Below are 12,369 nucleotides of genomic sequence, written 5' to 3' on the forward strand. Positions count from 1 at the left end.
TACTAAAGAGGAAGATTTTGAACAACTCACTGAAGCTGTTGTGGTTTTTGACTGTGGTTTTTGACAAAATGCCGCCGGCATTTTGACAGTCAAAAATAGTCGATCTCCGAATGCAGCGTAACACAGAGGAGAGTAAGCTTAGTTCCATATAAATTCACAGCTAATTTGTTGTTTTCTCATTAGTGATAATCAATATTGACCCTATATTTGAAAATGGATCCTCATATAAGAAACAATACTAAAATTCAGAGTCAGTTCATTCGCATTCGGAGATGTATAGGGCGTGGCTTCATTTAGTCTGTGGGGAAGTGATTGGATGGCTGTGGTTTGCTATTGGTGGATCTAATGTGAGTGACAGATTGCCCCGCCCTCGCACCACTAAACACGTCACCAGAGAAGAGATGTGGCTCAAACAGGGAGGGAAATTATTTTGATTCATGATTACGGGGCACATGTATTTAAAACAATAATGATGTGCAGGGGTGAATTATTTATAATAAACACGGCAATATTTCATAAAAAATAAAAAAAAAATAAGAATGGTTATTTGATTTCATGGTTTAAATGTATGCAGGGCTTGCCATATCACGCGACCGTCTGCGAAAAATAGCGTTGTTGTCGCGTCGCGAGCTCTGACGAAAGCGATGACATCACTCTCACGTCACTCTCTCCCTGTAGCGATAATCATGGCGGATCAACAATTCAACAACTTTCTTTGGTGAGTAAAGCGAGTCTCCTATAGTTCCCGTGCACAGTGTTTCATGCAGATTATATGCGCGTCTCGCTGCTCATCTGATCGAGATTATAGAGAAACATCCATCGCAGTTGTTGTTGTGTGTTTGTGTGATGTGTACTATACTGAAGATCACTGATTGAGCTTACACGGTTAAATATATTAAAGCACGCACTGTTAATCTTTCTAGCCATACAGTCAGCTGTGTGTGTGTGTGTGTGTGTGTGTGTGTGTGTGTGTGTGTGTGTGTGTGTGTGTGTGTGTGTGTGTGTGTGTGTGTGTGTGTGTGTAGCTGCTGTATCAAAGTAACTAAACACATAAACTGCGGTCAAAACATCAGAGTCTTATGGCTAAATATTCTGTCTTTTGTCGGTGAATATTGTTATGGTAAATTGGGTCATAGTTTAATGAAAGTAGTTCTGATATAGTGTTTTAAAACAGTTGAACAAATGACATGTAACTGGGTGACACAATGTCCTCTGAATTACTGCCCTCTTCATAGTTAAAAATGCAAATAGCCTTCTCTGTTTGATCAAGTTATCGGTCAGTTCTGCTTTAGAACAAAGGCAAGATATTAATGTGTGTTTGTAGAGTTAGACGTTTCAGATAAGTCTGTTTTAAACATAGTGATCATGATTTATTTTCTCAGGCTGCTGAGTTATTAAAATGGTCTTACACATTACATTTGTGTAGTCCAGTTTAGCATTATTGTATACATAAAAACCGAATCTGGATGAGTGCATTGCAGATATGTTTGCATTTTACGAACAGCATTCATATTTTCAAAGCTTTAACTTGATAAATTGCATTTTTAAGCTTAATGCACACTTAATATCTAATGCAAGCACATTTATATGATGTTATATTTCATTGTAGTGTTATAAATGCACACAAACACAAGATATTGTGACATTATGACATTGACATGTTTGTTGTAAATGAAGGGTGTCGTTTTAATGTGTAAACCTGACACTGATATTGCATTATATGTGTGATGCTGAGAGAAATGAGGAAGAATTATTCAGCATGACACAGAAATGCTTCACCGAGTAATTAGTGTTTCTGACACGTTGACCGTCGGATTAGCATGAGCGTGTGTGTGTGAGCCGCTCAGACCTGCTCGACTGGTTCCTGATGGCAGAACAATGACCGAGTTCAACCCAACATAGTTGCACAGTTACTTTCCGAGAGGGAACAGGTGGATGTCGAGCGGCTCATGCAGAATGGGTGAGAAATGCGTTGTTCTGTGTAACTGGCAGGACTGGTGTGGTGTGGGCGAGCCATCTGATCGACACACACTGCCAGGGCAGAGGAAGCACAGTTAGAAACACAGAGTAACTGTCAGGATACTGTAAGTCTCGTGCTAGCTTCTCTCTCAGCAGTTCCTGACAGATATCTGTCACCATCTGCACTTCTGCTCTTCTAGCGGCAAAGACTCGATGATTAATGTTTCTGTTGGGTGTTTTGTCCTGAAAAGCAGGTTCAAATCACATGATTGACTGAGAGATTCTCTGCGTTTTCATTTTAAAGGTTCAGCATCTGATTTACATTTATTCATTTAGCTGACGCTTTCGACTTACAAATGAGAACAATAGAAGCAGTGAAACTAACAATAGGACAACAATATGCAAGTGCTGGGACCCTTCTCAGTTTAATCTACAAGTACATGGACTTTATTTTTATAAATAGAACATGTAAGCATTGGTTTCATTCTTGTTATCAAGCTCAAAATTTGACTTTTTTTGTGTGTTTCTCAAGGGTGTCACTTTGGTTTGAGAAGTGGGGGGGGGATTCATACATTTAGGGACTATGGTGATGCAAAATAATTAATAATAATAATTTTGAAAATTTATTAAGTTGATTATAATGATAAATTCGGTCATAAAGAATAGTAGGTTACTAAACTGCATAACAAAAATATGTCTTACATTCTTTATTGTTTAATAGATTGCAAAGACTTGAGAGAATAATTTTATAAAGTCAAAAATGACAGAGCATTAGTGGCTGCTGTCACTTTAACGCCCGTTTCACACACACTCCGTTTGCGGTGCGTGTGCGGCGAGTCTATTTCTGCTGTGTGCACGCGCTGAATTAAAGTGACAGCACATGGTTCGTGGTCAAAATGAACACAGATTGACCTGAAAATAAGTAATTTCACCATAAATGCGTTTAATTAAATACTACTTTTTTTCACAGTCATCTTTTTAATTTAAGACTGGGGTAAAGCAAGGAAAACTACAATTTACCTCAACAAGGCGACATGATGACCAACACTCGTCTCATTCGTGGAGGTGGAAAAACAGGTTCTTTGTGACATGCAAGACTTATTAGGGGTTCAAGCATGAAATGCTGAAACCCTATTGTAATTGTAAGGATTTGTAAAACGCATCGTGCAGGCCAAACCGTAAGGCCTAGAGACTTGAAACCTGGCCAGATGGTAGGCCTCAATTTGGGGACAACCTATCAGAGTATGAGCCCGATTGGCCCATAGGTGGCGCTACAGCAACCAAAAGTACAACATCGCTCATAACTCCTAGACCGTTTGTCCCAGACTCAAGTTACACCACTGTGATCCCTGGCTCGAGGCGGGCTATCTCCATATTTCGATTTAGGCAGGGAAATTTTTCTGCTATGTCGAATTTTGTCCAAAACCTACTTTTGCGAACTAGTCCCTGGTTTTTGGCCCGATCGGAACCAAAAAAGTTGTACTTTTGCATTTGAATGGCTGTTACAGTGTCATTTAGAAAAGGGGCATGACAAAACAAGGGCACATATGTGGCATAACATTCTGAACAAGCATCTAAAGTTTTATGGAGATCGGACCATAGGTGGCGCTATAACTGTTAAAATGCTTTAAAACCATAAATTTCCTATGGAAAATTGCCTGTATTGGCTGTAAATGGTCTTTCCATCTGGTATGTCAGTGGTTACATGCTTGCTAAATAAAACTTAATAACTTTTGATGCTTTTGTGCTTAAAGGCCTTAACTGCTCGAACCCCGATAAATGCTGCTTGCAGCTTTAATTGTATTAAAATTTAAATGCAAAAGAAAAGGCATGAGAGTCGGCTGTTTTTGTCAATTTTAAGTTGCTTGAACAACTTAATATAAGTAGAAGTAATGCATGGAATAATAGGCCTACGTTGTTTAAATTGTGTTTAAACGTGTATACGTCCATTAAAGAGTGTATATGTGTACAAAGAGAATCGCAATGCTGACAAAACGTTTTTTTGTTTTTTTTTTAATAAAAGTTGCATAACTTCTGGATTTGAAATAAAAATAGTGAGTATGTGTTTGTGGTCCAGCCGCGGGTCAGTTGCGCACTGTAAACGCAGCATCTGTGGAAGCACTATAGCGCGTGCCGCTCCTGCACCGCATACACACCGCATACACACCGCAACACGGAGGATATGTGTGAAACGGGCGTCAGGCCAGCCGCTGAGAGGATCTCACCCATTTAATTTTCTCATTTACTCTTGACTTTCATTTAAGATTTTATTTAACTCATTTAAGACTGTTCTTGTGAGGATACTCGCCAAAACGGGCATTTTGGCATAAATGTGTGTGTTATTGTTCTTTCAAGCGCGAAAGAGAACTGGATTCTGGCGCGCTGTGTGTGTGTGTGTGTGTGTGTGTGTGTGTCAGGAGCGTTTCCTGCTCATTATAACTTTCAGTGAGCTATTTTTAGAGTGTGGACGCCTTGTTCCTGGACGCGGACGCGGCATCGGCACAGCCTGGCTCTCTGTGTCCTGCTCCTCCGTGGCGATGACGGTGTGCGAAAAAAAAAAAAATCATAACAAACACATTTGAAAGTGGGGGGGACATGGGTCCCCATAGGAAATTACACCCGTGCCTCCATTGTAGTCTTGAGTTTCTTCCGGGAACGAACACGTCACAATATTCCTCATTTGAATAATTCATGCGCAGAATAAAGGGGCGGGGCCTGGTTGAGTTGGTTAGTAGTGTGTTAAACTGGCGGTTATGGTAAGGGGCGGGACTTTTCCCAAACACACTCGAAGCGCTCGACCAATCACAACACACTGCTCCAGCTGACCAATCAGAGCACAGTGTGCTTTTCAGAAGGAGGGGCTTCATAGAGACAGGAAGTAAACAGAGCGTTACTGACAGACTGGGAAGAGAGGAGCCGCAACAATGGAGAATATGAGGAGAATAATCAACATTCAAGCAGGAAAACTTGTTCTAGAAACATCACTACTTTGCATAATAGCTCCTCTTTAAATAGTAATTTAATTCTTGTTATCAAGCTCAAAATTGGATTGTTGTTTTGTGTTTCTGATGCTTAGTGTTATTATAATGACTTCAAACTCATTAATTGACGGTGAATAATTATTTTATGAAAAGACTGACCTTCTTTCTTTGATAAAGCAGACGTTTGCTCCTTCTAACGTGATACACATTCATCATCAGAATGTTATCAGTTTATTATCATCATAATCTGAAAAACATTTGGCCGTTCTTTTGAATGATTTCTCGTCAGAGTTATTTGTCCTTGACGGCTCACATGTAATGCGCTGTAATATTGCATGAAGTCTTGTTTATAAGGAAAATAAACAAGTTTTTAACTCTAGAGTCATTTTAGAGGGAGTAAAAATGTATGTATTTTCCTTAGCTTTTAATAATGTGTTGTAATTTTGGTTGTATGCATTTACGTACATCGCTCTGGTACCCAGTGTGGTTCTGAAAGTGCTCTAGAAATAGTTGAGTTATAAAGCGCTCTCCTGCTGTTAGGAGGGTTTTCTCTGCTAGTCACGTAGTCGCATTACAAACACAATACCCTCTTCAGAGCGGCCGGCGCAGCGAGAGCAGTGGAAGTAGGAAATGGAGTTTTCTATTAACCGTGTGTCATGTTTCTTGCCGTGTGTGGTCAGATCAGTGTGTGTGTGTGTGTGTGTGATCAGATCAGTGTGTGTGTGTGTGTGAGGTTGATCAGTGTGTGTGAGGTTGATCAGTGTGTGTGTGTGTGTGTGTGATCAGATCAGTGTGTGTGTGTGTGTGAGGTTGATCAGTGTGTGTGAGGTTGATCAGTGTGTGTGTGATGTTGATCGGTGTGTGTGAGGTTGATCAGTGTGTGTGTGAGGTTGATCAGTGTGTGTGAGGTTGATCAGTGTGTGTGAGGTTGATCAGTGTGTGTGTGGTTGATCAGTGTGTGTGTGAGGTTGATCGGTGTGTGTGTGTGTGAGGTTGATCAGTGTGTGTGTGAGGTTGATCAGTGTGTGAGGTTGATCAGTGTGTGTGTGAGGTTGATCAGTGTGTGTGAGGTTGATCAGTGTGTGTGAGGTTGATCAGTGTGTGTGTGTGAGGTTGATCAGTGTGTGTGAGGTTGATCAGTGTGTGTGAGGTTGATCAGTGTGTGCGTGAGGTTGATCAGTGTGTGTGAGGTTGATCAGTGTGTGTGTGAGGTTGATCAGTGTGTGAGGTTGATCAGTGTGTGTGTGATCAGTGTGTGTGTGAGGTTGATCTGTGTGTGTGAGGTTGATCAGTGTGTGTGAGGTTGATCAGTGTGTGTGAGGTTGATCAGTGTGTGTGTGAGGTTGATCAGTGTGTGTGTGAGGTTGATCAGTGTGTGAGGTTGATCAGTGTGTGATGTTGATCGGTGTGTGTGTGAGGTTGATCAGTGTGTGTGAGGTTGATCAGTGTGTGTGTGAGGTTGATCAGTGTGTGTGTGAGGTTGATCAGTGTGTGTGTGAGGTTGATCAGTGTGTGTGTGAGGTTGATCAGTGTGTCTGTGAGGTTGATCAGTGTGTGTGAGGTTGATCAGTGTGTGTGAGGTTGATCAGTGTGTCTGTGAGGTTGATCAGTGTGTGTGTGAGGTTGATCAGTGTGTGTGTGAGGTTGATCAGTGTGTGTGAGGTTGATCAGTGTGTCTGTGAGGTTGATCAGTGTGTGTGAGGTTGATCAGTGTGTGTGAGGTTGATCAGTGTGTCTGTGAGGTTGATCAGTGTGTGTGTGAGGCAGTGTTGGTCAAGTTACTTGGAAAAAGTAATTAGTTACTGATTACTGATTACTTCTCCAAGAAAGTAATCCAGTTACTTTACTGATTACTTATTTTCAAAAGTAATTAGTTACTTTACTAGTTACTTTACTAGTTACTTTTCAAAAACATGATGCACGAAATGAATACGCTATAAAGCAATAGACCTTTCTGCTTCTATTCTTTCTGCATATTCCATCATCTAAAATTGAATCAAATGAAACATTCTTTTTTAAAACTTGTTTTATTAGTTTCAGTATTTTAACTTTATGCACATTGCATCAATGACTCACTCATTAAGATGGTCGCCTGCCGCCTCCTACTGGCGGTTTAAAAATATTTCTATGCATAAATAATATTTCTTATTTGTATATTCAAAAAATATTAAAAAAAAAATCTCATTACATTATTTAATGCAGTTTATTTGATTGGTAACAGCCCTTTAGCATCTTATTATTCTATTGTAATTTATTGATCAAATTTAAGAATTTTAAATGAAAGATGAAGCAAACGATTAGGGAAAAATGCCCTTTATAAAGGTTAAAATATCATAAATATATACATTTATATGTTAAAGCTGACTGAACTGATGAGAATACTGATTCGGAATAAATTATATTTACAACACACACATAAAAAAAAATCTAATTTTTTTCCTGTTCTAACAAATGTTTTTACTCGGACAAGTGAATGACCGACCGAAGGACAAATGAAAAAGCTTAAATGTTGAGCCCTGGTATATATTTTTTATTATTATTCATTTATTTACCCATAAACCTGTCTTTAGGAAGCCATAAGTTACAGTGGCAAGAATAACTTTTTGAAACCTTTGGGGGTGGTGGACAGGGTTTACATTAAGACAGGAGTTTGCCTTAATCTAGTTGATCATGCATTTCTTTTCTTTTATTCCACAGCTGATGTGTGCAGTTTTTTATTGCTTGGATTAAAATAATTTTCTCTTGTTTTGTTTTTTAATTGCAGTCTTTTTCTTCTGCCATTCATGCTTATCAGCTCCATGCAATCTTAAACTTTTCTTGGTTCAGCTGCACACAGTCTGAAAAGGTTTTTTGACAGTTTGCTAAAATAAAAGACCCATTCTAAGAGCTGTTGACTTTTCTACTTTGGGAAAGAACGTTAAACGAACAACTTAAAAAGGCATGACAAATCATGACATAAGACTGACATCACTCACAACGTACCAATGCATTATCCCTCATGAACAAATATAACGTCTGATGTTTGCACGTGCATACAGTTTACCATTACGACATCGTTCATGAATAAACATGACGTCTGAACACGGACAAACGGTGCGTGTTGACGCGTCAAAATTAACGCGTTTCGTTTAAAGACTTTTGAACGCGATCGCTTGCCATAGTGTTTACCACTGACTTCGCGGCGCTCATGTCATTGTCACTCACGAGTCACGGCTCACGTCGCGAGACAGTCTCGCAGTATAACGCAGTAACGCAGCCTGCTTACGGGGAAGTAACAGTAATCTAATTACTGTTTTTGCAATTGTAATCCCTTACTTTACTCGTTACTTGAAAAAAGTAATCGGATTACAGTAACGCGTTACTTATAACGCGTTACTGCCCATCAGTGGTGTGAGGTTGATCAGTGTGTGTATGAGGTTGATCAGTGTGTGTGAGGTTGATCAGTGTGTGTGAGGTTGATCAGTGTGTGTGAGGTTGATCAGTGTGTGTGAGGTTGATCAGTGTGTGTGTGAGGCTGATCAGTGTGTGAGGTTGATCAGTGTGTGTGTGAGGTTGATCAGTGTGTGTGAGGTTGATCAGTGTGTGTGTGAGGCTGATCAGTGTGTGAGGTTGATCAGTGTGTGAGGTTGATCAGTGTGTGTGTGATCAGTGTGTGTGTGAGGTTGATCAGTGTGTGTGAGGTTGATCAGTGTGTGTGAGGTTGATCAGTGTGTGTGAGGTTGATCAGTGTGTGTGAGGTTGATCAGTGTGTGTGAGGTTGATCAGTGTGTGTGTGAGGCTGATCAGTGTGTGAGGTTGATCAGTGTGTGTGAGAGGTTGATCAGTGTGTGTGAGGTTGATCAGTGTGTGTGTGAGGCTGATCAGTGTGTGAGGTTGATCAGTGTGTGAGGTTGATCAGTGTGTGTGTGATCAGTGTGTGTGTGAGGTTGATCAGTGTGTGTGAGGTTGATCAGTGTGTGTGAGGTTGATCAGTGTGTGTGTGAGGCTGATCAGTGTGTGAGGTTGATCAGTGTGTGTGTGATCAGTGTGTGTGAGAGGTTGATCAGTGTGTGTGAGGTTGATCAGTGTGTGTGTGAGGCTGATCAGTGTGTGAGGTTGATCAGTGTGTGTGAGAGGTTGATCAGTGTGTGTGAGGTTGATCAGTGTGTGTGTGAGGTTGATCAGTGTGTGTGAGGTTGATCAGTGTGTGTGTGAGGCTGATCAGTGTGTGAGGTTGATCAGTGTGTGTGAGGTTGATCAGTGTGTGTGTGAGGTTGATCAGTGTGTGAGGTTGATCAGTGTGTGAGGTTGATCAGTGTGTGTGTGATCAGTGTGTGTGTGAGGTTGATCAGTGTGTGTGAGGTTGATCAGTGTGTGTGAGGTTGATCAGTGTGTGTGTGAGGCTGATCAGTGTGTGAGGTTGATCAGTGTGTGTGAGGCTGATCAGTGTGTGAGGTTGATCAGTGTGTGTGAGAGGTTGATCAGTGTGTGTGAGGTTGATCAGTGTGTGTGTGAGGCTGATCAGTGTGTGAGGTTGATCAGTGTGTGTGAGGTTGATCAGTGTGTGTGAGGTTGATCAGTGTGTGTGTGAGGCTGATCAGTGTGTGAGGTTGATCAGTGTGTGTGAGAGGTTGATCAGTGTGTGTGAGGTTGATCAGTGTGTGTGTGAGGTTGATCAGTGTGTGAGGTTGATCAGTGTGTGAGGTTGATCAGTGTGTGTGTGATCAGTGTGTGTGTGAGGTTGATCAGTGTGTGTGAGGTTGATCAGTGTGTGTGAGGTTGATCAGTGTGTGTGTGAGGCTGATCAGTGTGTGAGGTTGATCAGTGTGTGTGAGGTTGATCAGTGTGTGTGTGAGGTTGATCAGTGTGTGAGGTTGATCAGTGTGTGAGAGGTTGATCAGTGTGTGTGTGAGGCTGATCAGTGTGTGAGGTTGATCAGTGTGTGTGTGAGGTTGATCAGTGTGTGTGTGAGGTTGATCAGTGTGTGTGAGAGGTTGATCAGTGTGTGTGTGAGGCTGATCAGTGTGTGAGGTTGATCAGTGTGTGTGTGAGGTTGATCAGTGTGTGTGTGAGGCTGATCAGTGTGTGAGGTTGATCAGTGTGTGTGTGAGGTTGATCAGTGTGTGTGTGAGGTTGATCAGTGTGTGTGAGGTTGATCAGTGTGTGTGAGGTTGATCAGTGTGTGTGTGAGGTTGATCAGTGTGTGAGGTTGATCAGTGTGTGAGGTTGATCAGTGTGTGTGTGTGATCAGTGTGTGTGTGAGGTTGATCAGTGTGTGTGAGGTTGATCAGTGTGTGTGTGAGGCTGATCAGTGTGTGAGGTTGATCAGTGTGTGTGAGAGGTTGATCAGTGTGTGAGGTTGATCAGTGTGTGTGAGGTTGATCAGTGTGTGAGGCTGATCAGTGTGTGTGAGGTTGATCAGTGTGTGTGTGAGGTTGATCAGTGTGTGTGAGGTTGATCAGTGTGTGTGTGTGAGGTTGATCAGTGTGTGTGAGGTTGATCAGTGTGTGTGAGGTTGATCAGTGTGTGTGTGAGGTTGATCGGTGTGTGTGAGGTTGATCAGTGTGTGTGTGTGTGTGTTCCAGATTACTGCGCGCCGCTGCCTGCCGTGATGGAGCATGTTCAAGGGGCCTGGAAGAGCGCCAGCCATGGGTTCGGATGCAAAGACTCGGTGTTTGAAGATCCCTGCATGTCTCCCAACATCCTCAAGAACTTCCCGTACCGGAGATTGTCAGACGATGGGAGAATCCCAGACTCTAAAGCTAGCGGCACAATCCGCGTCTACCTGCCCAACAAACAGCGGACCGTGGTAACAGTGCAGCCCTCTGTGTTATTATTCTCCGTGTCCATGATGAGGACGGAGTGTGTATTTTAATATTTATCCTAGTTCAGTGCTTTAGACTTGAGGCCCGTTCTCTCCAAGAACGATTATTATAACAATTGGTGAATTCAAAACGCCGTTTTTGCGATAAAAGTGAACGACTGAATCCCTTCCAACTTTCATTTAATTTAATATTCAGCAATATTATTCGATAATCGATATATTGGCCAATAAATCTAAATCCAAGTTTTTATATTATTTTTGAGAGCCTGATTACAAAAACAAAAGTTTCACCAGTAAAATCCACGTCCCAAACACACAATTATGATGTTCTCATTATAATATTATGTAGCCGATATGACAGTCTTGTGCTGCACTTTACTGTATTTTCCTTTTTTGAAGTGATTCCAATCATATTTCAAGCAGTTCATAATCATCATGTTGAACAGTGCGCATCTGAAGCGTCTCAGCTGGAGGAGATAATACATTATTTATCAGCTTTAATATATCGGCCAATAACGATAATGATATATCGTGCATTTAGTTTTTACAAACTCACAAATGCTAGTCGATATAATGCTAAAGATCTATGTAACGTTCACATGCATGTTCATACCTTTCTTTTCCATTGAAGTGATGAAATATGAGAATTGTGTTGAATCAGGTGAACGTGCGGCCGGGAATGACGCTGCGCAACTGCCTCATCAAAGCCCTGAAGGTGCGCGGACTTCAGCCCGAGTGCTGTGCTGTGTTCAAGCTTCATCGAGAACATACATTGTAAGTTGTGGCCTATGGCACAAAAAAATAATAAATAAAAATGCAATACAATGAGAAAGACTGAGCACTATCAACATGCAGTGCCAATAAAAAGTAGTTTTTTATATTAAATGCAAATTCATTTGGTATTTTTGCCATGTATTTTTGACTTTCATGTGAAAACGGATCTCTACAAAGCGATGTAAAGTAATCACAATCATCAAATCCATTGTAATTGATAGGGCTGGGTATTGATGTAGACTATGATTCAGTTTCACAAGCACATAATTCGATTCTGATTCATTTGGGAATTTAATGTTGAGCACTGGGATATCCTGGAGGAAAAGCTCATGTCAATTAATGGATTAAAATAATGTTGTGAGTGAGTATAAGCAGTTTTGCAGAGAGAATGTAAGATTGCAGTGACCAGAGCAAAGCTGATCCATGCATAAAACACTTTATAATGATGCATTTTCTAATATTAACTAACAATGAGCATTATTTTTTTTTACAGTATTTAATCTTCATTGTTAGTTCATGTCAGCTCAGGTTCATTTGTTCAAATTAAAGTCGGCATGGAAGAGAAGTTGCGCTAATACTTTCTTCTCTATTGTGCCGAATATCGAGTGAAACGCTTCAGGAACAAGAACAAATGTGGGCGGGGCTTGATTGTGTCTGTGGGGAATTGATTGGATGGTTGTGCTTTGCTATTGGTGGATCTCATGTGAGTGACAGGTTATCGCCCCGCCCTCGTCATCAGAGAAGAGAAGAGAGGTTTAGAACAATAAAACAAGGAATTTAAAACAATAATGATGAGAGCGGTCCATTTTGATTTCATGGTGATTTTAGCATCAACCAAGAATAATAAATGCT

At 41.0% G+C, this 12,369-nt stretch overlaps 1 protein-coding gene across 6 annotated transcripts in view; it reads left to right on the forward strand.

Annotated features, from left to right (window-relative positions):
* The first annotated feature begins 620 nt into the window (after window positions 1–620).
* Window positions 621–12,369, forward strand: part of raf1b (Raf-1 proto-oncogene, serine/threonine kinase b) — a 35,869-nt gene continuing 24,120 nt past the window's right edge. For 3 of the 6 annotated variants that reach the window (XM_079857234.1, XM_079857235.1, XM_079857237.1), the window contains exons 1-3: window positions 621–718; window positions 10,505–10,728; window positions 11,405–11,517. In XM_079857234.1, coding sequence (XP_079713360.1) covers window positions 10,531–10,728; window positions 11,405–11,517 — 311 coding nt within the window. In that variant the 5' untranslated portion in view covers window positions 621–718; window positions 10,505–10,530. Of the gene's footprint in view, window positions 719–1,797; window positions 1,961–10,504; window positions 10,729–11,404; window positions 11,518–12,369 lie in introns of those variants that run through there. The other 3 variants (XM_079857232.1, XM_079857233.1, XM_079857236.1) reach the window with 3 other exon arrangements.

Source organism: Squalius cephalus, assembly GCF_949319135.1.
Source record: "Squalius cephalus genome assembly, chromosome: 22".
NCBI lineage: Eukaryota > Metazoa > Chordata > Actinopteri > Cypriniformes > Leuciscidae > Squalius > Squalius cephalus.